Source organism: Apteryx rowi, unplaced genomic scaffold (assembly GCF_003343035.1).
Source record: "Apteryx rowi isolate R43461 unplaced genomic scaffold, aptRow1 scaffold_142, whole genome shotgun sequence".
Lineage (NCBI taxonomy): Eukaryota > Metazoa > Chordata > Aves > Apterygiformes > Apterygidae > Apteryx > Apteryx rowi.
In genome coordinates this window covers 638915-664682 of record NW_020447664.1, presented here as the reverse complement: position 1 = coordinate 664682, position 25768 = coordinate 638915, and the positions used below count along the sequence as shown (strand labels likewise).

The window sequence follows — 25768 nt, the reverse complement described above, 5'->3', positions numbered from 1 at the left end:
CCAGAGCTGGTGTTGAAAACTCTCCTTCTCCCATGTCAGCGTGTTCAAAGGTGGCACTCCACATTCTCCAAGGTCTAACTCTCCAGGGCTTGCGGGCAATTGAGGGAGTGCAGGGGCTCTGCAGAAAGAGTGGCCTACCAAGCAGTGTGGCTGCACCCCTTGTGCGTTGTGCCCTCCAGGGAGTGCTCTGTGYGTGTGCGTGTGTGTGTGTGTSTGTSTGTCTGTCTGTCTGGATCTGCCCCAGGGCACCTGGGGCAGATGGTGGCGGAGTCACATTGTGGAGCTGATTAGTAATGGTGCTGTGCAGGAGCTGCTGTGCATGGGTTGTAGCAATGATTTGTCATCTGTACCTGGCAGACAGCTTAATTTTTTAATTAGCTGATAGGCTGGAATTGCTGTGAAGGAGCTGCTTTTCTTCTCTGCTGGGTGCATGGAGTTGTAAAATCTGCTTAATGACATTGTTAGCCAGCCAGGGCTGCTCTGGTTTCCTGGGTATGTCCTTCTCCATCCAAGACACCCTCTCGACTTCACATTTGTAAGTAGGCAACCTCTTTGGGAGAGTTGGATGCCTTCGGCAGGGCTGGCTGGCTTCCTGAGGACAGCACTCCTCAGGAAGCCAGCCAGGTGGGAGGTGGATTCACTGGTCAGCCCTTTTTCTCTAGCTGGTCCAGGTGGTGGGTGCAGAACAGTCAGGCAATGTAGCCACTTCTTTCCCAGGCAGCCTGTGGGAAGAGCCTGGGCCTCCCTGCTGCGGTGCAGGGGTGAGAGCTGGGAGTTTTGCTAGTATCGCATCCTAGCTGCCAAGAGAAGTCAAATGCAGGAAYTCTAAAGGGAACCGCAGGAGGCGGCTGGAGAGGTTGGGTCATGGTGTAACCCCGTGACCAGCACTCTAGGGGACATCCCATGGGGCTCGTCTCTTTCCAGGATCTTTCTGTGGCTGGCAAAGTGGCACTTGGACTACCAGCCAAACTCAGAGCAGGGAGTGTGTTCCTTGTCCCCGATCAGAGTTGCTCAAGTGTTTTATGTAATTTCTGTCTTGATACTCTTGTTCTGAGCATGGTGAGGGGGAAAGGGACACGTGGGCAAATGGCCAGAACATTGATTTCCAGGCCTCTCAGTGGCAGAAATATGAAGAAGGGAGGTGACTGCTGTACTACCCTTGCCAGTGCTTTCTGCAGAGGTGCCACCTCAGTCTGGGCAGCAGCTGAGACCCTCGATGAGAAAGAGGGCAGAGCTGCCCGTTACGATGGCCGCAGGAACAGAGGTGATCCTTGGCAGGGATGGAGGAGCTGCATTTAGCCGCAAGCTTGCAGGTTAAGCTACCAGCACCTTGATGAGCCCCTCTGAGGTATGGTTTTAAAGGATCTTTTTTTCTCCAGGGAAGATGAGCTCCAGAGTAGTATCAGGTCCTCGGAGGGAGYTCCCTGCTTACAGCCTCTCCAAGCCAAGCCGCTTTGCCAGGAGCCACACTGTGGAGCGTTGGCCCAGCTGCTGTGCGGCTGCTTGTGGGGACGGGGGGGGTTACAAAACATCTCCTGACCCGCTTCCATGCGAGAGGAACCGTTTTTCCAAAGCACAAGCTCTGCAGCGGAAGGGAGGTGTCGACATCTCTGCTCGAGGCGGATCTGCCTCCCGGGCTGCGGGTCTGCGCTGGCCTCCCCCGGGATGGCGGGCCGCCCCGCTCTCGCCTGCTAGCTGGCAGCGGGCTCTGCGGAGCRTGTCACGTTTGCACGCGCGCGCTCCCGCCGCTGGCTGCAGCCCACCGGCTTCCTCTGGGTGAGGCTCGCCGGTTTTGTCAGGGTCAGCCCCGCGGCGGGCGGGCGGGCGGGCGGGCAGGAGTGATTAATCCTGGAAGCAGAAAGGGAGACTTTATCTGTCGAGAAAATAAGACCTGAAAAGGGGAACACACAACAAAACAGGAAGCTGCTCACAACTCTCATGACAGCAGAAGGGAAAACTGCCGGGGAGCAGCCAGGAACATTGGGGTTAGCAAAACAAAGGAAGCCTCTAACAAAGGACAGACAAAAGAACAGAGTATGTTTGTATAAATAAACTGTGCGTATCCATGTTTGGCTTATCATGGCTCTGGCATCTCTGCCTGGCACTGCAGCAGCGCTTGTGCTCTGCTCCCTGCTGCAGCCATGGCAGGAAGCCTTGAGAAACAGTTGGCTGATGCTGGTAGTGCAGTAGGTAGCACCCTCCACATTGCATATTCCCCTCCAGAGCGTGCCACCTACACCGTGCCCATGGCCAGCCTTGGCACTGGTCACTGGTGTGATGTATTTCTTGGCCACACGTCTCTCGGAGCCACCAAGGGCAGAAGATGCTGGTTTCACAGCCAGCGTGAGCAGCTTTGCAAGCCCCGCGGTGCACACGAGGTCAAAGCCCCACGTGTTTCTGTCAGCGGCATGCTGCCCACTGGAGCAGAGGCTGTTCAGCGCTGGCCCGGGCGGTTTACTGCCTCGGGCAGCAGTCGGAAAGTTGCTGCAGATCTTCCACCGCTCCTGATTTCCGTAGGATGTGAGAATCCTTTTAACTGTGTGAACACCGCTGGTAGCTGTGGAGAGGAGGCTGCGGACGTACAGGCCAGCGCGTGCTGGTCGGGTCCCCCAGGTGTGCGGCAGGCAGGTATGCGAGGAGTGGTGACTCCTGAAAGCCTAAGAAGAGCCTTTCTGTCCCAGAGGATATCACTGGGGCAGGACTGGGGCAGTACTTGTGCGTGGTCGTGCCTGGGGCCTGGGTTGGGCCTTCCTCAGGTGACAGGGTCGTCCGCCCCATGCAGAGCCAGGTTTCATCTCTCAGTGTCTGAGGGCTGTGGGGCCCGGATCAAGCGTGCAGACATGGTTTTGTGCCTGCTGGTGATGCGTAGCACGCTGGGCCCTGGCGCAGCAGCACGGAAGCAGAGAGCTCTCAGCTCTTGGGAGAGTGACTTCTGGGTGACAAAAATCATCAGAGGAGTCAGAGCCAAACTCCAAGCAATGGACAGAGGTGGGGGGGAAGCTGTCCAGATGTGCCCAGCATTTGCAGAAAAGCAGATCTGAGCCCTCCAGCCCCACTGACCCCCTAACCTGCGAGCCTGGGTTGGCTTGGACTTATTCCTTCTGATAGTTCAAATTAAGCGGCAAAACCCACATTTGTTCCATGCTGTTTCCTGGGAACCCTGAAAGCGGCTCTGCAGGCGCTCACCACAGAGCCTGTGCAGCCAGCAGGGGACACTCCTGTCCCTTCGCTGTGCAGCGTCACTCATGCTGGCTGCAGCCGCCTGCGGTCCCCGCAGAAGGGTCTGAGCCGCTTTGAATCCAGCAGCTGTATGTCCTTGCCCATCACCATGCCCTTATCCATTTCCCCACTGCGTGGGCTCCGGAAAGGTGCAGGGCCTGATAGGGGAGAGGGAGCTTCTGAATCCTGTATTGCAGGAATCGCTCCTGCTGGCTCTGCACGGAAAGGCAAAGCAGCAGGCCTGGGTTACGCACCAAGTCAGGGCTTATCAGCAAGGCACCGACAGGAATCCCAGTGGTGTCCTCCTTGATCTCACCTCTTCTGTTCTGCCTCAAAGATCGTGCCTGGCAGTGGGCCAAGGGCACCAGCCTCTGGCCCCATATGTTGCTGCCACATTGCCAAAAAGGTGTGGAGAGTTTGGGGTGCTCTAGAGAGCTGCATGCTGTGCTTGGCTGTAGCAAGGCGGCTATCCTGCTGCATGTCCCCCGCTGCGCACTTAACCCTGAATTGTGTTTCTGTGGTTAGCAAGTCTTAGGTCCTGCAACATCTTCAGGTGAGGGGTGAATGTGTGTAGGCAGGGAGTGGTCTCCATCCCCATGATCTGGCAAGGGGTTGGCTAAGACCAACTGTGGGTGCCAGACAGTGCAGTATGCTATCAGTGATGCAGGTGTCAGAGGGGAGGTTGAAAGATTTTGGCAGGCTCCCTGCATGTGGAGGCTTGGACAGCTTTAGGGAGCTCTCTGATGGGGTTTATCAAGTACGAGCCCATGGTCCAGTCTCTCCTTGGGAAGCCCCCAGCTCTGATTGTGTGCTCAAAGCTGGTGGTGACTGGTGTGTTCTGGGGAGTGCCCCCTCCTCACACAGTGAGCCCTGTAGCTGCAGCCTCACCATGAGGCATCTCACCATGCCATCACTGCACGGAAGTAAGGTAAGGAGTACCCCCCTGTGAGCCTGGCCGGTGAATCACTGAAAATCACCACCAGCAGTCTGGTGGAGCAGATCTTGTCTGCGAGCAGATGGGGTTAGGAATAATAATACCCAAGTCAAGCCCATACAAATTTTTCAGGGAAAACAGGCTCTTTAGAGATCCAGTCCTGCTCAGGCACTCAACTCCGACTGAATACAGAGAGTGTTTGCCCCTGGGGGGAGCGGGACCCCCTCTGATACATGCAGGAGGCATGTCTCCTTGTTGGCGTGGTGGACCAGAGCAGTTAGGTCCAGTGTCCTAAGAACAGGCTTGTTGAGAGAGGTGGAGACCCTGCTGTGCAGGGTGGTGGGAGCAGAACCAAATCACTGCCAGCTTCAGTGACAGACACCTACCAAAGAGCGCGTGCGAGACTTGGGCACTGTGTAGCCGTGGCAGGGCAATGGGCTGTACCCCTGCTGCCCTCTCACCATTTTCCCCAGTACAGCCCCACTGGACAGAGGAGAGGGAGACCCTGGGAGGGTCTGTAGCAGGGGAGGGGTGCGGTGCTGGTGGAAGAGTGGCTGTTGTCCGCAGGGCTTGTGTCACAGTGGCTTTGCTCTGTGAACAGCTCCCGTGCCTTCCTGGAGCGGCTCAGTCAGAGCAGTGGTGGGAGCATCGGCTCCGGTGTCAGACCTCTGCAGGCAGGATTTCCTCCTCTGACCGGGGAGCTGAGCTTGTGCAAACAAGAGCCCATCAGTCAGCTGGGGAGCTACACCAACTCGAAGATGTTACAATTCTTCTGCTTTCTTCCAGTCTAAAGCTGTTTAAACCACTACTAAATTAACAGTAGTTAAGACCATGGCATTCGCCGGACAGCTTTGGGGCTTTGCATTGTTGATGGCAACTCTCCATTTCATTATTTGTTGTTTGACACAAGTTGTTATTATTTTTACTCATTTCCCGTCTTGCAGATTGACGTGATTAGCATGACTGCAGGTGGCGGTATGCTTTTGACCCAGATCTAGCTTGTTTTGTATGGAAGAAGAGGGTTTGGAGTAGAGATTAGTGTTTATGCCCCTATTCCTATGCCTGTGATCTGGGCTTTTTTTTGCCAGGGCTTGGGTACAGCTCTCACACAGAAGGTTATCAGGACTGACTTTAAAAGAATTTGCCTACATAATAGAAATACATCTCTGCTACCTAGAAAGGCTGGGATGCTTGGGTATAGTGCTTCTCAGCACTAGCATGCTCTTGCTTCTGTGCCTTGCCTAAATATTAGAGTCAAATGCACCATTGATGCAACTCCTTGGGCTCCCCACACCTACATCCAGAGGTGCCAGGAGGTTTTTAGTTTGGATAGGAAGCTCTGAAATTGCATGTCATAATCCAGATAATAGTTTCGGCCCCAGCCAGATGACTTGCATGCACCTGGGAGCAGACACCTTGACTGCGTGTAGAGGGGGAAGGTGTTACCCACACTACTCTTGGTACACAGTGTTTCTGCCTGGGTCTGACCTGTCTGCCTACAGCTCGGGGGAGGCAGTGACTCACTGAGAGCCAAGGAGCCAGAGCAGGGAAAAGCGAGTAGCCCCTGAAGGGGATCTCCTCTGCACCTGCCAGGTTTGCAGCTGGTAGCTGGGGGTCCCAGAGCAGCTGAGGAAATTGTGCCCACAGGCTTATGCGCGTAGCAGCTGCCCCCAAGCTCTGTGCAGGCTCCTGCTTCTGCATCTCCTGTTGTCCTGAACTTCCATCCTCTTTTCTCATATTAAATCCACTACTGACTATCTCTTGCTAGGCCATCCTCTAGCCTAAGGGCAAACACAGGGCCRTGGAGTCCAAGGCTGCTGTCAGCTTCTGGGATCTGCATATTTGTAGGCTGCTCTGAACAGTGAAGGCATGTGCGGTGGTCAAGAAGGGYTCAGTTAGTAAAAACTGCTACAGGATTGCTCTGTGGAGCTGGGCGGGAAGCTCAGATGGGGTGTAGTGCCCTCGTATGCAGTGTGTGCTGCTGGGCTGGCAGAACCAGCTGTTGAAGCCGGCAGATGTCTGCCCTGACTTCAAGGTCCTGGACTTGCTTCCTCTCACTAGCTCTGTAGCTGCCTCTTGGGCAGCGGCTGAGCATCCTTCTGCTCTGGTTGGTTTGGCCAAAGCGGCATGCCTCCTCTCTGCGCACCCCTTCTGCAAGTCATGTTGACGCAGTTATTCAGGGTAAATCACCTTTTCCTGAGGAGAGTAATTTGCTCGGAAAGGTCACATTGCATGTCCACAAATTCTTAACGGTAGGATGGTCTGGCTCGCTGCAAGTCAGCCTGCTCCTGTCCCTCGGTGGCCGCACTCGAAGGGCGCTGCCTCTGCTGTGCTGCGAGGGCAGAGCACGGATCCAGCCCCTCCCGTGAAGGGCTAGCAGACGTGCTCCAAAAGCAGCCTCCTGCCAGAGGCGTTCCTGAGCGCGCTTCAGTGATGGGCTCTGGCTCTGCCGGAGGAGCCAAACAGCTCGCCAGGCCCCTCCGCACGCACCCGGAGCGCCTGTTCTCCTGCCTGCCTAGCTCTGCCAGATCCCGGAGAGGGCTCTGGGTGCCAGGACGCTGGAAGCGACCTCCGTCTGCCTGCGGCCCTTGCTGAGGCTCACGGCGGAAGAGAGAGAGCCTGCACGAGAGATGGTCTGTGCCAGCAGCTCCTGAGTCCTGCTTTGGGATAGCAGATTGATTCTCCCCTCCTCTGGCAACCGAGCCCCRGTACAAGATGGCCTGGGCACTGGCGCTGCCTTTCTCGCCTGCAGTTTCCAGCACGGCAGATCCTGCTCTGGGTGTGTTTGGATCACACGTTCTTTCAGCCAGTCTTTCACCTCGGGAGCACAGCAGGGTTGTGACAGCCGGAGGGAGGATTTGAGTCAGCGTGGTGAAGCCAGGCTCCAGGTGTTGAATGCCACGGCGGCACCGCGCCGGCCCCTGTTTTGTGGTGAGGATGTGTCCGAGTCCGCGCAGCCATCGCTTGGTGTGAGTCTGAGCAAGCCTTTAGCAGAGCCAAGCCCGGAGAGCATCCCCCCTGTGGCTGCTGTTAGGAGGCTGCAGTAAAAAAATTACGAGCTTTAAGTGGGGCCAGCCTATGTCATAAAACTGTCACGGCTAATGGAGATCTCCGGTTTGAGTGGCTTAGCTCCCCTGGATGCACAATGCCTGGAAGAGCCAGAGTTGAATGGAGAAGAGCATAAAATATATTATGGCAAAGTAAGAAAACTCACTTTCCGAGCAAAACACTAAGTGTTTTCCCACATTTCCAGCTGGCCTCCTCCAAGCAGTTTRTGCCTAAGAGAGGAGATCATGTGATTCCTCCACCCCCACGTAGTAGTCAGGGCAAASTGCGTGGTAAAAAGGACAAAATACTGTAATAAATCATAAATATTAGTGCCTGACTCTTTGCCAGTCACAGACRGTGTTCACAGAGAAATCATTTTAGCCATTAATCTATCTGTGCAAGGAGCATCTGGCAAAACAGCATTTAGTGTTACCCACACTCATTTTCATCTCTGTTGTCACAGTTAATGCTTGCTTAGAAAAAAGGAAAAGAAAAAGTTTTTTTTTTTTCCTGTCCAATTTGTTAGCTACATTTTCCTGGGGCTTTTCTGCCAGCGCAGCATGGAGACCAGCGCAGGGTGATGGTGCCAGAGCAGGCAGGGATGGGAAAAATGGAGGAGGCAAGGAATTAGAGTTTCCCCCCCAAGCTTAGCCTTCATTCTCAGTTGTGATTAATTGCAGCTAGTGCTCATCTGTAATTTTAGAGAACAATCAGATGACGTGCCTTGTGGTTGATTTAATTGAAACCTGATGAGCCATCTCAAGCCTGCTTTGCACTGGGGTAAACTGTGCTGGAGTTGTCCCCTGCTGTGGCAAGGGCTGGGAATGCTTCCCGGAGCAAGCCCGGGGACGCCACCTCCTTTCCCCCTGCTTTCCAGCGCCTTGGACGTTTCAGGCCCCCCTCCCTGTTTCTCCCTGGCGGAGGTTGTGCTGGAGGACGCTTTACCATGTCTCCTCATGCTGGAGATGGAGATTGCTTTCCTCCTTTGGAAGACCGTCCTAGTTCTTTACCACGGGTTTGGTGGGTCCAAAATGCGGTTTGGGGCAGAGTCAAAAAACAAAAAAACCCCAAGCCTTGGGCTTGCCATGGCGGCACCAGCAGAAACTGCCTGGCATTGCTGCGGGGGATCCCAGGGCTGGGCTCCTCCTGGAGGGACCCACGAGGCAGGTCRGTGGCCGTGGCTTTTGGGAACAGGAGTGGCCAGCAGCTGCGTCTGCCGTTGCGGTGACGTGCCTCGTCGTGACGGACGCGAAGCCCCCGAGCGGGAGATGTGCGCAGCCACAAACTGCCGAGTGCAAATGTCGGCGCTTAATGAAGGGGCACAGGGCGGGCTGCCGCGCTCCGGGCTGCCTCGGCTCCGCGTCCGCGCGGTGAAGCCCGCCGTCGTCGCGTGTCCCCGTGCCCGCTGCCCGCGGACGGGTGCTCCTCCGGGCAGAGCCGGCACGGGGCAGCGCGCGGGGTCGGGCAAGCGTGTGCGGACACCCCCCGGCGTAAGAGGGGACCAAGCCGCAAAGCTGGTTTTGTGACCGGGTCTGAATAGTCCCTAAGCAGTAGGGTAAAGGATTTGGGGTTTCACACCACTGTGGTATGGACCACGCGGGAAGTCTGGGGTTAGCTGAGGAATYGCTTTAAGGGGGGATTAGCTTTGGGGTATTTGGGATGCCTGTCTCGTTCCCCGTTGCAGAAATCTTTTGCTCTGCCTATTCATCTGCTTGAATTGTGCTAGCGATTTCTAAGGCAGTTAGGAAGGCTGAGGGAAATTGCTTTCAGGTCAAGACCTGCTTTAGCCTGTAGTGAATTACTATGCCTGAGTTTTAAATCTTGGCAAACAGAGGATTATGGTGGTGGTAAATACTAGGTAGGCCTGGGGATTGCCTTACTGCAGGATGAAGTGAATACAGCTTTCCCTTTAGTAGATAGGGAATAATGGATGCTAAAARAATAAATTGAGATACAGCTTGGGTCATAGCTCAGATAATATTTCTCCTTGATTTGTATTTCTGCTTAGAAACTTCACAGGCTAAGCAGTGTATTTCTTGCTGAACCTCATAGGGCTTTTTCCTTCTTGAATGAGGACAGTATGTTAGATATGACCAATTGCTGAGAGCCCTGGATTAGTGCAGGATTTGCAAAAAATTCAGAGCTGCTGTGCAGCCCTGTGTTTGGCTGAAACACAAACTTGAAGTGATAAATGCATTTGAAATGGAAAAGTTACATTCCTGCGCTGAAAGATAGCTGTGTGTGCCTGGTTGCTCTCATCATCTCTGGGTCTCTAGTCCTGACAGTTGCTTTTGAGTTTGGGGGGGGAAAAAAAACCAAAACACTACTTCCTGCTTCCAGCATAATGGTGATAGCAAGCAGCATACGCCAAGCACCGCGAGGCCAGGAGGCGCAGAACGCATGGTGATCTGAAGACTATAGCACAGGCAAAGCCAAGGAAAACGTGGAGTCCCAGCAGCCGAGCTGATAGCTCCTGTCCTGCCCTCCGAGAGGTGGCCCGCCTGGGATCGGCACGCGTTCACGAATGCTTGGCGTTGCAGGCCCACGGCTGGAGGGAGAGAGCGGGCCTGGCATGATGACGTGCGTGGTGCTGGGGGCCAGAGGGTGCCTGGCCCTTTCTGGATGCCCTGCGCTCTAGCTGGGGAGGACGCATACAACACAGGGTGAGGGGAGGATGGATTCGTCCTCCCATCTGGAAATACCTGGCAGTAGGAAGGATGAGAGCCTTATTTGCTCATTACTGTGAAAACAGTGGTAGAGGGATGCTAAAATGCACATCCAGCCTGTAGAAAGCTGTAACGGCACCTGTACACGATAAGTGGGGACTGAAACAGGTTGACACAGTCTTTTTAATCTAATTAGCACCGAGTGCTAAGCATCCCAGCCAGTTTGCTCTTGGCTTTTATAACACACACGAATAGCTCTGGCATTGCATAAGACAGTGGCCTTTGGAGACTGCCTGACTTTTAGCTGCTGATACGTGAGCGCACCTGGTCATGGTTCCTGAGCAGGGCTGAGTTTTGCCGGTCAGATGGTGGCCACGGCTTTGCCCAGGCTGAGGGAAGCAAGCGGACAGTCTGATCTCTCTCAGGCTCAGCATTTGCGTTTGCTACATTTCACTTAGCCTGCTGCAATCTGTACAGCATTCCTGAATCCACCCAAGACAAGCAGTCTTGGAAAGGCATGTCTCCCCCAGCCTCTCCCAAACAATATCTCCATAAATTGGTCTCATGTGCTGCAGAGGAGACTCTGACAAAAGCCGGCAGAGGCTGGGTGGCTGTGGCCAGCCCTTGCTCTGTTTTCTCCTGCTATAATGAGTTTCCAGTCTCCTTTTCTCCTTGATGTGGGAAGGAGTCGGCTGTCTTGCAGTTGCAAACAGATTAGGGAGCCGTTCACCGTCACCGTGCTTCTGACCAAGGGTCCGTGACAGTGGTGAGGAAGGGGGAGGAATTAGGTGCGCTTGTACCAGTTTCATGGGGCTTTGAGTGGCGACACTGGCAGAGGGAGCAAGGGCCGGAAAGGCCATGGAGTCGTGCTTCTTCCTGACTCCCAAGACAGAGAGGAAGATGCGTGTCTTGCCTCATTTTGTAGCTGAACAGAGGGACTGACCGCTGCCCAGCTGGCGGCTCGGTTCCCTTACCAGCAGTGATGTCACTCCGCTGGTCTGACGGGTTCACAGCGTGCGTTGCTAGAGGCACTGCCCAAGCACAGGATATGAGTGTTATTTCTGGAGGAGCATGCTGTGCAATGGTCCTGAGCCTGCTCATGAGCACAGGGCTGGCCTTAAAAATGCCATCCTGAAGCCTGTTCGCACTCTGAGTTTCTCACTGCAAGTGGAAGATGCTTCCATGTCTTCACGACCCTGCTTTTCTCCAACAGAATATTGTCAGTAATAATAAAGTTTTCAGGCTGCTCTAGACCGTCAGCAGTTTTGTGCATGCACAGTGCTGTAATCTCTGCCCTTGGGGAAGCCTGCGTCAGGTCACTGGGAGCTAATGAGCTTGTGCAGGTGTTATTGAGGGTGTARTGTGGCTTACTGAATTACTGTTGTTGTCCGCGATGGGAATTACTCTGTTTGATACTTAGAGCCAGGGATGGTAGCATGGGCTGGAGCTGGGAAATGCTTGTTGAGTAAGTAGCTTTTCCGAGAAGTGCATAGCAGAAGATGAATGTGGGATTTTGTATGGCTCTTTCTGCAGAAGGGGAAAAAATACCTGTTGTGGAGCTGAGCTGGAGTATTTCATGCTTTTTTCAGTGGTATAGAAAGCCAGTCTTCCAACTGGTGAAGGGGTTTGATAGAAGCAAAAGGTCACCAGAAATGGTTTCTTATATAAATCATGTCTAAAATGTAGAGTGGTAAATGCTGTCATGATGGCTGATGGTTGGTAGCTTTATATAGGGGTTGCAACAGGAATGTTTTTGCCCTAGATTGGCTCAGAATCTTGCCCACTGGGCTGGTTGGGCCAAATCCTCGCTGGGTGTAAGCCATCACATCTCTGTTGGTATTCACTGAGTTAAGTTTTTTTCTTTTGTAGCTGATTTTTCCTCTTTGTGCTTTCAGAAATAACACGAATCATCCAGGTAGACTTGGACCTGAAATACAAGACCAACATCCGAGACCTGTTTGAGGAGTTCGACAACTTCCAGGAAGGAGCTGTCATTGGGATTGCCAGGGAAATGCAACCAGTATACAGGTACAGCAGCATGCCCAGGGCAGGAGCATGGGGAAAAGAGGATGGGCAGTAGCTGGCTTTTATATTTTCTGTTCAACTCAATTCGGTCTTTGGAACAAAATCCACAGAGAAAGAGTCTCCCCGTTTTAATCCCAGCAGAGGAATTTAATTGGAGACTCCTAGGCAAATATGAACAAAGTGTACAGTATCACTGTCATTTCCTTGATTTCACACATCATGTCAAGGCTTTCAGAACTGAATTCCTGATAATCAGTGCCTAGATCTATATTTAGGCTCACAGAATACCTGTTAGAGAAGTGTTTCCCCAGCCATTTCTGTTTTACATGCTTTAAGTGAATTTTGGAGTGTTGCTTTGTACATCAAGGTTCAGAGTTTTGGGCCATGAATATTGCTGCTCTGTCCAACAGGTAGCAATATTTCCTTATTCCAGGTGGACCTGGGATCAGTGCATTTCAGATGTGCGTGTGCATTCTGTTAGACTGACAAAGATCAAAGTGCAGACAGGCGGTGGTTGCAGCCTGAGGAGTAGCTCTGAGCAGTGCAGTTGCCTTACATCCTGCTATTTAGCTTTTCTCTTTGTTTTGCTTTCCTCCAAGTTTTCCACAGAAGAACTGACCCAGCATTGGGGAATCCCACTGTCAAGAGATTTAAGCAGATCACAGTCTGCCTTCTCCAGCCATTAGCTTATTTGCAGGGAGTTTGAACCACATCCTGTGCTAATGCAAGATCTTTTGGGGAATGCCACGATTGAAAGAAAGATGCTCTTTTGTTGGTGGCATTTGGTGGTTTCTCCATTTCCATTAGGCAGAGAGTACATGTTGAGTTTGGGTGATAATAAGGTTCTGGATCCGTGGAGGCATCCTGCAGAAGCATGGACTATGCACCTAGGGTGTCCCCTCACACAGATGGGGTGGTGCTGCTGTAGGTCCTTCAGTATTTGACTCCCTGCTTGTGTCAGCAGGTTACTAATGAGTGGATGCTGTTTTCAGTTGCAGTGAGCCCTTTGCTGAAGAGGTATTCATACAGAGCAGTCTAAATGGGTAAAACTCTTGATGAACTGGGCTTGCAAGCATGCAGATAGTCCCATGATCTGCTGTGCAGATGTTCTGATCTCTCCCAAAGCTGATGGAGGCTTTGAGACTTCATCACTTGCAGAGAAGAGCCTCAGCCTCTTAGAAGCAGCAGCCAAATCTGGCAGAGTTATTTCCAGAGTTCCTAGTGCTCTGAAGCTGCAAAGTGCTGCTCTGTCATTCATGAGCAGTGCTATAACTGTCTGGCAGAAGCAGGGCTGACTGACATTTTTGAACGTGCTCACAGTGGATTTGTTCCAGCTGTGCTTAAGGGTTTATTTAGTGCTTTCTATGTCTGGTGTGAAACGTGCACTAGAGAAAATGCCAGCTGGGCAGTCTGGAGGGAAATTTTCTGTTCATGGACAAAGACATTCAGCAGAGTCAGTGAGAGGTAAAGGGTCTCTCTTATGGCTTCTGGTACCACTGATATCCTGCATGGACCCATGTAGGTCCTTATTTCTCCTATAAAGTTCTGCCACGGGACCAATCTCAGAGTTACAGGTAGCTGTGAAGGGGGCTCCAGCTCTGATTTGGCCAAACAGTGGAGGAGATGAAATATCTCCACTGTAACTTGCTCTTTGAACCCTTGGTCCATCTGCTAGCACTGACTGTGGTGGCAGCTAGCGATGGGAGCCGCACAGTGAGGGCTTGCCAAGCTCTTCCCACTCGCAGGCCACCAGTGGGCTTCAGGGAGGAGCAGCTCCAGGTTCCTCAGGGCTAAGCTGGGTCCAAAGGAGGCAGCCCAAGGACATCTCTGTGTAATTGCTGCACCAGTCGTTACAAGGTGTGCACTTGTTCATGTGGAGCCCTACAAAATAAAGTGATATAGGCTGACCAAGCCTGACAGCCAGAGCTTTACACTCAGGAAGCATAGTCCTGACTGTGAAAAAGGTCTCGCTGGCCTCCTGGGCTGTGGGTCAGGGACAAGATGAAATAGAGCGTAGCAGAGCCACTGTGTTCCTGCTTAGCAACAAGGGCAGCTGGGACTGGGTGAGTGTTTGGCATGCTGTATTGGGTTAGCAATGACTTCAGCCTGGGTAATGTCACTAGGCTGAGCTGTGTCTGGGGCTCTCGTGCCCAAAGGAAAAACAGAGGTGGTCAGTGAGAAGAAGTTGTTTCCCCAGTTCTTCTCCAGAAGTGGGGCACCACTTGGTCTGTAGCTGCAACAGCCAAATAGCTTCACTCCCAAACATTGTTTTAATGCACTCTTTGGTAATGAAAACAAAGCTTGTTTCATGTTACTGCTCTGGAGCTTTGCCAAGCTGGTGGTGCCGTTTGGGAAAATCCACCATCTCCTTTGGTTTGGATGTGAGTTGTGTCAGTTCCTGACAACAGCAGTCTCAGTAGCCTGGAGTCACAGGTTGGGGGGTTCCTGGTGATGAAGCTGGGTGGTGCATGGCTTTGGCACCACTTCTAGGTTCTGCAAGGATGGGGGAAGGCCATTTCCCTCTTGCAGAGCAAAGGCTGCAGGTCAGGTACCAGGCCAGCCACAAGGTGCAGGAGGTGGGTGTCCCTGCGGCTGGGGCAGGCACGTGGGTGACAGGAGGTGGGGGCTGTCTGACTGCACGCATGTGTGCTGTTCTGCTGGGAATCCATAACTCAGCTCTGCATTCAGCAGCAGCACACGTGTCTCCAATAAAAGTCAGCCACAGCTTTCTGCCCTGCGTGATGATGATAGTAACAGTCCCAGTGCACCACTGGTCTGCAAAGGGGGTTCTCATTAACCCTATTTTCTGTCCCCCTTTTTGTTCCCCATGTGCCACATGCCTCTGTGCAACACAGTTGGACTAAATTAGAGGAGTGGGTGAATGTAGAGTCCAGACATCACAAGAGGTTCTAACCCCTTGGCCAGTGGGACTGGGAGTAGGTTCATATTTGAGCAGGTGCTGTGTTGAGTGGGATCAGATATTTCCAGATCAGTACTTACAGAAATTAATTTAATTTATCCTGTCTTGTTTAAAGGATGGACCTCAGTTTTTGTTTTAATTATTGGTGAGTCAGATCACCAACTCAGGATGCCTTAAGGAGTTCTCAGCTGAGCTGAGTTTGAGCATCAGAAATAGCTTGGCTAGATTCGCTAATCCTGGTGGAAATGTTCTCAGGGAAAGATTAAAAAAGCTTAATAACTCTATATGTCTTTTCTTTTCCTACTGGAAGCTTCAGTAATGGGATCGATAACTGAACCTCCTCATACATACCCAGTCAGTGCAAGTGCAGTGCTGACTGGTGCCGCAGGTTGGTGCATGCTGGAGCCCCAGTCCAGCAGTATTCTTGGGCAAAGGCTGAGCGTGGAGCAAATGTGATTTAGCAGAGCACCGTGAGGGCAGCATAGGCCTGCTGTAGGGCTGTCTGCCTGCAGAGACGGGGAGCGCCCGTTCCTGCTGAGGGTGCCCAAATGGTGGTCACCGAGGGGAGTTCTCCAGCAGAGCGTTGATAGAAAAGCAGCTGTACAGGCAGCTCTCCAGAGGGTTGTCTGCAGCCTGCAGAGCTGACTAGAAGCCAGGAATGAAGAGCCAGAGAGCAGGGAGGGTGATCAGCTCCAGGCTGACCTGTGGGGAGTGGGGTGAGGCCGGGACCCAGCGCAGCTATTCACACAGGTCCTTACAGGGAAGGGCAGGCGTCCCACACGCCTGGGGAACAGGACTGTGACAGGCACGCAAGGGACACAGTTCTGTGCTACCTGCAGAAGGCAGCAACTCTGGGAGACCAGGTCATCAGTGTGTATGGGCACCACTAACACAGCAGGGAAATCAATGCTGGCTAGTTCTAGCTCTGTGCCTAGCCAAGAGAGCAAGCGCGGGGAAGTGTTGGTAGTGCCTTCCATGCAGGTGTGGCTACGTGAGGAAGGTGCCCCCTGCTCCCCGCTGTGGGTGAGCGGAGGTGGCGCTCTGAAGGCWTGTCCCATCCTGCATCAGCTGTTCTCCAGCTGCCTCCTGTGGATATTTGTTCCTGGTGCCTAGGTACAGGCCAGAAATAACCTGTCTAGACCACCAAGATGAGTTGCTAGATCCTAGACAACATGTCTTTCTTGAAATTTGAGCAAGTATGCATCTTCCTGTTTATCCTCTCTGGGTCAGCATGGTATTGGTTATATTTTGGCTCTGGCTGCAGCCATGGAGAATCAGTTCCTTGTACCCCTCCAGAGACTTTTTGCATTGGGTCTGTTTGTAGGGTAGGACCCAGAGAAGAGTTTGGGTGGGTGAGTTTGTCGCAGCTTATTGTCAGGCCCTCTGGGAGACTGCCCTTTCAGAGTGAGGCTTTCACTGCTTTGTAAGTGTGCCATGGCTTCACCATCCCTGATTTTTAGCACTGCTATTTCAGTAGTGACCTTGAAATCATGAATGCCGCCTCAGAACCTGAGGGCTCTTGGTTCAGCGCAGCCAGCCTTTGCATGCGAAGCTGTTAGCGGTTACCAGAGCAGAGCACAGAGGTGTCTGCAGTGTAGTCTGAGGTGGCAAAGGTGCATGGCCAATGCTCCAACAGCACCTATGTCCTGCCCTGGCCGCAGTGTGTCCATGGTCCCTACTGGTCTTGATGTGCAGCAGCACCTCATCCCCATGCCCCACACATCTTTGCTCTGTGTTTTGACCAGGCTGTGCTCTGCTTCGCTTGGCTGGCAGTGCCCTGAAAACCCTGGTAGAGCTGATCCTTAATCTAGACTGAGCAGGCCTGCCTACGTGGTCAGCCCACTGCTGTCCTGGGAAGGAAGTTAGCCCTGCCAGTCGCGGCAGTGACATGTGGCTGACCTCCAGCAGTGTCACATCCCAGGCAGGACTAGGGATAATGAATCATACTTCCCAGAGAAGAGGATTTTGGAATTTCCGCTTTTCTTTATAGTTACACATACAGAAACATAAATTGTCAATGGAGGAGGACAAAACTTGCCAGATCATGTCTTTTTCTTCACCCTCCATCAAGGTTTCAATGATATTTCAGTGATAACAAGTTTGCTCACAAATATGACTTTGTTTTTTATGTAATTTGTAAATGGCGCTCAGGTTTGCATGGCATCTCTCCTTTTAGAGCTGTGGCTTTAGAGCAAATCATATAGCACTGTTTTTAGAATGTGAGTCTCGTCCTGGTGTCTCTAGTCTGAGAGCTTAGCTCAGCTGCTGTGTCCCATGCTGTCATTAATCACCACTGATTACTTCCTAGAAGCCTGAGCCAAATGCGAGCATGCTCACGAGAGCATTTCTAGTTGTGCATACTGCAGAAATCACCACTGTTCCTGGGCTGGAAAGAGACATCTCTGTGGCTGTGGCAAAAGCGTCATTCTCTCCTCCTGATTCGTGGTCTTGGCAGGGTGAGCTAGGATCAAAGGAACACAGATGCTGACTTTTCTTCTCTGTAGGGTGACACTGTGTTCAGAGCATGAAGTGCTGTTGTATCCGCTTTGGGTGTCCTGGCAGGATTTCAGTGCCCAGAATGGTAAATCCAGCCCCACTTAATCATGTCCAATTGTTAGAGCTTAAAGTAAAATACAGGGAATGGCTACTGCTAAGCCCAGTGGCATGGCTGGGTCCGATTGTGAGGTTAAATCAGTGTTGCCCAGCAAGGCAGATCCCTTTTGTTAGCAGTGCAGCCTGCAAGAGTTAAGTGAGCAGGATAAATTAAATGTTTGGTTGCCTGAATTAGTCCAAGGTGGACTGGCTCCATGCTTCTGTCTCTGAAGGGATCAGCTTTTCATTACTTCTGTGCACAGCTAGAGAGTGGAGATGGTGGTCAACTCTCTGGATGTGGTTTGTGGAGCAGGGCATGCCTGGAGGTTACTGAAATAAGCTTTGGGGTGTTCAGTTAAAGGAAGAGATCTGCAGCCTGCCAAGGGACAAGGCATGGGATCGCAGGGCTGAACGCTGTTGTCCAGTGAATATCTGTGACCTGAACTGAACCCGTCCTCCCCAACCTCCTGCTGCAGGTGGTGGGTACAAACAAGCCTAGTAATAACAGTCCTTACATGCTGCGTTTCTTGGTTGAACTTTTTGTTATTGCAGTTTTGACTTTCTGGGTCAGTTTGGGCTATGTTGTGTTTTTTTTGTTGTGCTGTTTTTATCTTTATTTAAAAGCAAATGCCTAGTGTTTCTTGTCATCAAATCACCCAGTGTGGAAGGAGCCTTGTGAGAGCGCAGCTTCTCCCTCCTGCAGAACCTTCCGTGTTGTTAGACTTGCACCTCTTTTTTAAAAGGGTTTCAAGACAAAAACACAAGCTGACAAAGTGTGAATGTATTTGTAAAAATCTTTGCTATTTTTGTACCCTAAGCAACATAAAAATGTGTTTTATGTGTGAAGGAGAGGTGCCAGCTCCAGCCATGTGTTTCACCACATACACAAGTTTGAAGCCTCAACTGGAAAAAGTGATTGTGGGAGTGGAGGAGTGTTACAGGTTTGTGGCGCACTGGTGGGCTGCGGGGTGGCTTGTAGGGTCTCCCGATTGCCACTTGTGTTTTCCTTCCCACTTTGCGCAATTCCTTCCGATACCAGCTCTGCCCAGGGGAATTTTTTCCCAGTGTTGGCATCTTCACTGGGATGAAAAAGTTTCCAGCAGGACCAGCAGTATGATATGGTCAGATTTGCAGTTTTAAGGGATGCCAGCGTCCTGGAATCTGCTCCCAAAAACGAATCAGGAGGTGTTTCCCAAGCAGTAAATTGTGACCAGGGTTGTGCCCTGATGTTTTTACTCTCTACAGAAGAGGAGGTGCGCTCTTGCTAGCAGTCTTGCTTGGCTGTGAACCAAGGCTGTACTGGAGCACATTTAACACAGAGGCCTTAAAAACAGGCTGGCCAATGTGGGGCAAAGCACAGAGCGAGTCAGGAAGGAGCTTAGAGCTTTCCTGGGCCTTCTTGCTTACAGAGCACTGGACTGGCATCCTCAGTGGGCAAGGCAGGCCGGTCACTACCTATGAAAGGTCTATGTGCCTTTTTCCCTTGTCTCCACAGTGATGGGGATGATGGGTCTAGATCAACCCAGTTCCCTGTGTTAGATGCTCAGTCTTGATGCTCATTAGCTATGTGGCCTGTCAGAGGAAGTGTATGTGTGCACACAGGCGTATTTTGTAAATGATACGCCATTTTCTGGGTTGTTTCTGTTCCCAGTTCCCGGTTCTGTCCCATCAGCTGCCTATTTACTGTCTTTTTGTAGGCTATACTTTTCAGGCGCAGGCTGGGACTGGATAATGCTTGGCTTCTGGGCTGGTGCGCTGAACAGCACTGGGTACAAATGCTTTCAGGAAATGGAATAGTAAAAGAACAGCAAATAGGAAATGTCCCAGAGCCTGCTTGCACATCCTGAAGGTAGAGGGAAACCTCCAGACAGCAAAACAGGATGGCACTGGAGTGTTTCCATTCATTGACTCATGCTGAAACAATGCCCGGGTGCTGTTTGTCTTGGATGAATGTATTTCTGTGAGTAAAAAGGTCTCCTGACCCTCTCGCAACACAAATGCTGGGGTTTAATTGTTGCACAGTCTTGGGCTGGCCTGTTTCTTGAGGTCTGTTAGGATCGGTTTGAGTGGCCTGTGTATAGTGGTAGCTCCCACAATTGGGCTAAAAGCCCACGACTGGTGATGTGTTGAAGCTGCGTGTCGATCATCCTTCAGCCTTGCCCTCACAGACAGTGTTTGGCTGTGGACCGGCTGGCAGAGGCCAAGATGCAGTGATCCTGGGTACTGAGGGAGAGGTTGCGGGAGTCCACATCTCGTGTGGACATCAGACTAAGATCCCAAACTGTTTGCGTCATGTTTGGTGTTCTTCTAGCTGCAGCAGACAAACTGGTGTTCAGTCCATGGGTCAAACATATTACAGTGGTACGTGTTATGGTGATACATGTTATGGGTGATACGGGATTGTCAACATTTTGGTGGAACAGGCCACAGGCAGAGGTTCATCCTGCAAGGGGCTGAGCACCTTCCATTTCCCTCCACTTCTGAGAGAGTTGGGGACACCCAGGGTTGTGCCCTAGGCTCTTACGTGCTTGTGGGCTTTCTGTGGCAGCACTGCCACCTCATGTTGCAAGCCTTTGCTCCCTCACAGAGTGCCTCTTGCCAGGATGAAGTGTTCATGCTGGCCTGCAGACAGAGCTTCTTCACAGTGCTGACATATGTCTGCTCATCTGTCTGCCTGCACAGGATCAAGGCCAAGGCCAGGTACTCATGCTTCAATGGGAGCAATTCTGATGGAAAGATTAAAATCTGCATCTGAAGTTTGTCGGATCCAAAAAGCTTTCCATGCAAAGAAGTGCCTCTGCAAAGTCATAATCTTATTTAAAAATCCTTTTGTCCCCTTCAGTGACTTTCCTGTAGCATTTCAGCTAGTCAAAAATGCTGCCAGTGTCCTGTTCACCAGACTACAAAGGGCTGGTGATGATGCTCTTAATAAATATTTATGTTGCATCATGACTTCTGTGCCAGATCCTGAACAAATTCAGAAATCCAGATCCTCCTGTGCTCTGGAGTCGGCAACCCAGCTAAGAAACATGCAGGCAAATATCTCAGATGCAGATTCAAAGCAGGTTATCAGACAGCCAGGTAAACTCACTGTCTCCAGGGAGTGCACTGGATGTAGGTTTGGTCTGGGAAGCAGCTTAGCAGGGCGCATTAGACCCCCAAGGAGCTTTAACTGTCTGTCGGTGCCAGGATCTCCATGGACAGCTTGACATAACTGTGACTGCACTGTGGAAGAAGGAAGACGTACTCGGGGGTAACCAAAAGGACATCTCTCTTCAGGTGTTGTGAGGCACTGTGTGGACAGGACAAGGCTGGTATTCCTGGTACTACTTGGTCTAGGAGCAGCAGGACTCACTGCCCAGGATCAAAGCCAAGGCCAGGTATTCATGCTTCAGTGGGAGCAATTCTGATTTCCAAATCCAAAAAGCTTTCCATGCAAGGAAGCACATGACCACCACAGCCAGTCTGAGGGCCAGAAGGGACCATGTTCCCTTCTGAGCTCCAGTGACAAGAGCAAAGCTGCTGTGCTGCCTGGGTGGGATTGAATGGGACCAAGGTAAGCCATGGCTTGTTGTGGATCAGCCTGCTGCCACTCGACATGAGGCTAGGGCTGGGTGCACTTCGCGTGAATACTGGCACATCATGGGTCTCCATCAAGACACGGAGAGGACATCCACATGAAGAACCTGCTGCCTAAGCCTGCCCTGAGGGCATTTTTGCCAGCTCTCCTCTGGGGAGTGCTTGTCTCCAGGCATCGCAGCTGAGCACTAGCAGGAACCAAAGCGAGAAACCTCCCAGTTTCAAAGCAGCCCCATAGCTGAGAGCCACAGATGGATGGAATGGGAAAACATTRCAGCACTCCCCAAAATGTTCTGAAAACTCTCTGATTACAGAAGGCAGAGCTTAAACCTGATTCTTTATGGCTTTCCTGGTAAAAGATCCCTCTGGTCACACTGCTGGTGTGTGAGGCTGGGCAGAGTGGTGGCATTGATTACCCAGCTGCTCTCAGCAGCCGCAGACTGACATCAGATTAATGTGCTGAACCACGCTCCCCTCTCCCATCCCTACAGCTATCCCAGCCTCCTTGCTTCATCCAGCAGAGACATGGTTTCTGGGTTGTTGCTGACATTGCCATGCTGCTGTTGGCACTGGGAGGAGCAGAGGTGTCCTTCAGTGGAGCCTTGGGGGAAGCGCACCATCTTCCTCAGCTGGGGAGGACATCCCAGGGCTGGATGGAGTGCTGCACTGCTGTATAGAGCACGGTGTGCCATGGGGGGGATTACAGGAGAGGGACCTGGAAGCCGACCCTATAGCCCTCTCCTTGCCTAGGAGTGAAGTTTGCTGGTTGTGCTGGTGGTTTGCAAAGGACAGTGTAAGGAAGCTCTGAGATCTGGCTACAAGTGTGTTGTGCCTGAGGCAGGATGTGTGCCAGAGTAACTCACTTCTTCTGGACTCTAGTGTGTGCTGTGTTAGTCTTGACTGGTGAGTCTGACCGTATCAGCCTGTATTGTTCATGCACTTGGTGCAGACAGCAGGGTTTCCTGTGGGATAGCAGAGGCAGTGCCTCCTGAAGCCTCTATAGAAGCATCTGATCCTGTTCAGAGGCTCTTTCCAGGAGAAGCTGGTACTGCTGCCTGCACAGCCTGGCCAGGCTGCAGCAAAGAGCCTGTTGGAGAGGCTGGTGGGGAAGGCAGCGGGAGGGCTGGGATCCTGGGCTGTGCAGCCTGGCAGCCTGCACCAGCACTGCTTGGGACCCATGAGTGTTGCCCCACACATCTCTCACTTTGGTGGTCTCATCAGAGAGGAGCGTCCTGCTGGCAAAGAGAGCTGGTAGATCTTCTCTGCATGTAAGTAGCATGGGCCGAGGAGCCCTGGGGTGCGCAGTGACGTGGGGTTGCAGCTGGCTCCTTGGGGGCTCTCAGCCTCCGGCTCTGCTCTGAGCTGTGGGGTTAGAAGCTAAATGCTCTGCACACTCTAACCCGCAGGTCCTCGCAGAGGTGCTTTTGCTCCCATGCTTGAGCTCGCATGGTCAGGTGCCCCAGCAGAGCTGCCYGACTGGTACCTGCAGGCTGCCCGTGGTGGTGGACCCCACCAGTGGTCTCAGTTCTCCTCCAGTTCTGGGGCRTAGTTGGGGCTGGGCAGGCAGCTGCTCTCTTCATTTCTGCTGTCAGGTGAGATTGTTACTGCTGTACCTGATGAGAAGAAACTAATTAAAGCCTGAGGCATCTTGGAAATCCACAGTGCTGGAAATTGTAAAAGTTTGTCTTGCAGGAAGGAATAGAAGGAATAGGAAGGAATACATCAAAGGGATGTAGCTACAGACTACAAAGGACAGACACTTGGATCCTTTTATGGCTGCAAGGCCGTTGGTCTTTGCTTCTGCCTAAAAGGAAATCTAGGAAGAGCTTGAATAGGACATTTTCTCACAGAAAGGGAAAGGAATAGAAGCTTTGTTTTAAGCGGTGATTGTCTAGGAGATGGGGTAGGTGTGTTGTGTACTGACTGATACAGGTTTTGTTTGTGCTCTTCTGCCTGTGCTCGCCTGTACCAGGGCTCGGGCTGCAGCCCCCCTTCCTCCCCAGCCCTGCTGCCCCTGGGGTGAGGCAGATCTGTCACTGCTACCAGCGCTCCTGCTCTGCAAAGTAGTTTGCGGGTGTCTCCTCTTTTTATTTGGAGCCCATTAAATCTGTGTTGACCTGCTGAAACTTGGACATTTTGACACATTGCTGAGGAGGAAGAGCCAGGTTTAGGGCTCCTGCAATAAGCCAGAAACCTGACCAGGACTCAGACAGAAGCCATGAGAGCTGGTAGGATACTTCTCAACAGTCCATTAATGATTAGAAGCAAGTTTGTACAACCTTCTTACCTTGAGGCCTGTCACTTTGAGTGTTTAATGGTTACTGGAAGCTCAGTGACAACTGTATTAAGTCAGTTTGTGAGACATTTAAAAGAGGAAAAGAATTAGTTTGGGCACAGAGCAGACTATTGCTGAATCCTCAGCCAGACTGGGCTGTTAGCACATCTGGGCTGACGCAGTACATCCTGTACCTTCTCTCTAGATGAAGAAAAAAAAAAATTGAGAGAGCTGCCAGCAAGGTGGAGCTGCTGAATTCCCTGGGTCTCAGTTAAGGCAATGGTGGTGTTTTTAAGATTTACACATTTTGTGACAGTTGCCTGAAAACAGCCACTGAGTAAAACTAGAGAGAAGCGGCAGAGAAGTTTTAGCAGAGTGCAGGTGCACTGTTTGTCTGGGATCAAGCTCTGAAGGTAGAGATAACCATCCACAGAGGACCTGTCCTCCTACCCAGTGTCTCCTCTGTTTTTACGGGGTCCTTACACAGGCAGGTTGCCCTGATCTGACTGCTTTGTTCTTTTCCAAGTGCTTTTATCCTGGAAGAGCAGGAAGCTGCCTGCCATGACAGGTTCTGTCTTTCTCAAGACTCTCTGCGGGAGAATTGGCCTCTGCCGTGTCCCACCAGGCGTGGTGATGCTGCTGCTGCTGCCCTGAGCAGTGATGTTTCGCGGCAGCCTGCGCACTGTCCTGGCAAGCCGGAGCTGAGTGCAACCCCTTTGCGCTCCAGGTTATAAGTCCTTTTGAGCCTTTGAATTGATTTGCAGTGAGTGCTCCTGCTTCATGTGAGGGGGAAGGTGATTCTAAGGAATCTTTGGCAATTGCTACCGAGAAAAAGCCAAAATTACAGAACAAGCTGAACCTTTAGGAATTGGCAGCAGAATCAATTTCAGTAAGTTAGCATTACTTTTTGACAAAAAATTATCCTGGAAGATAAAGCTATTTCATTGTCTACGTCCATGTACATCACTAATATATAGGACCTGTTGCGCTTACATTCCTGTTACCAACCAAATTTAGAATATCTTTTAAAAACAATGAATAAGTTTGACAAGATCTAATACCCACACATGTGTACTGATTAATACTGTTAATAATATTAATACTATTACTGTCCCTTTTGAGATTTTGGGCATTACAAACATGATTTTTTTCAACAATCAAGATACTTGTGCATGTTTGCATAAGGCAGTCGGATTCTCCAAGACGGGGTTCAAGCTTTCCATCTAAGGACTAAGATGCTGTCCTGCAAAGAGCATTCATGGGGTGGTTGTCCTCCTTTGCAAGGTCCTGCAAGGTTTTGCTGTGGTTTTTTGTTGGTGATCATAGCACCCAAGTCGAGTGCCTGCCACACTTGCCTGAGCACAAACCAGCCCCGCGCTGTGCAGCGGTACAGGAGCAGCCTGCATGGATGACAGCCCAAAGGGATGTGGCTGGAAGCCAGCCGTCACCCAGATTATGACTGGTGAGAGAGCGGTAGTTACATGTGCCTTATCTCAGCAGCGGGGTGGAAACAGCTCTTGCTTGCTGGTGACAAAGTGTCCAGATCTGGGAGCTTCCTGAGCTGTTTTGCCTGTGACAGGACTTTCAAGAAAGGCTCTTTCTAGTGACGAGATTACTGCACAGTTTGCATGTCATAAATTCACAGGGTGACCGTGCTCGGAGGGAGCTTTGCAACATAGCTGAAGAGCTGTTGTGGTGTGCCATGGTGCAGCTTGGATGCAGCAGGCAACCAACTGCTGAGAGCATCTCCTATAACCCTTGTCTTGTGGTAGGTCTGTGAGGTTTTCCCTGGAGTTTCCCTGCAGCTCCAGGCTCTTTCAGCTTTCCGGCCCTTTTCCCCATGTCTCCCTGTGGGACATCACTGTCATCATTCGGCAAAGACACATGTTCCCCAGCTGTCGTTCTCTCCCCGCTGGCAGCTCCCACTTCTGCTTCTCGGGCCTCTGTGCCTATCCTATGCCCTTTGCCCATGAGCCCAAAGCACTTCAGTCAGATTCATGGTCTTGAAAAAGGGGCAAATCCAGATTTTCTGTATGAAGTTGATATTTCTCTGCAGGCCAGAAAAGTGCTGCTTGTTTGACATTTGGAGAATTGCATCCCATTTCGCCTTGGTGGATTTACATCGGCTTTTCCCATGGCACCACACTGCCAACAGGAGTTTCTCAACCCCGAGGAACATCAGCTTTGTGCAAGGTTTGCACTAGGAGTCTCTTTGGCCTTTTCCCCTCTGACGCTTCAGGCTGGCACTTGGCAAAACCAATGCAGGTGACCTTTTGGGGACCCTGCAGTTTTCCAGTGACTCAGCCATTCGGGCTGTCCCAACTGTCCTCTCCGGCAGCTGGAGCAGGAAGGTGGCCTCCTGCCTGGCGAGGAGGTGGCAGGGAGCCCTCTGGATGTGCAGGCTGGTCCCACCAGGCACATCACCTCGTCTGCGTTGTGCAAAGTCCTTTTAGCAGAGCTGTTTCTAACCGTTTCTGGGTCTGCTTCCTGATTCTGGGAAATACGCTGCT

At 51.7% G+C, this 25768-nt stretch overlaps 1 protein-coding gene across 1 annotated transcript in view; it reads left to right on the top strand.

Annotated features, from left to right (window-relative positions):
* The window catches only part of XXYLT1 (xyloside xylosyltransferase 1), a 75825-nt gene that overhangs the window by 30163 nt on the left and 19894 nt on the right, over positions 1-25768 (top strand). The window contains exon 4 of the mRNA XM_026058076.1: positions 11763-11895. Coding sequence (XP_025913861.1) covers positions 11763-11895 — 133 coding nt within the window. The remainder of the gene's footprint in view (positions 1-11762; positions 11896-25768) is intronic.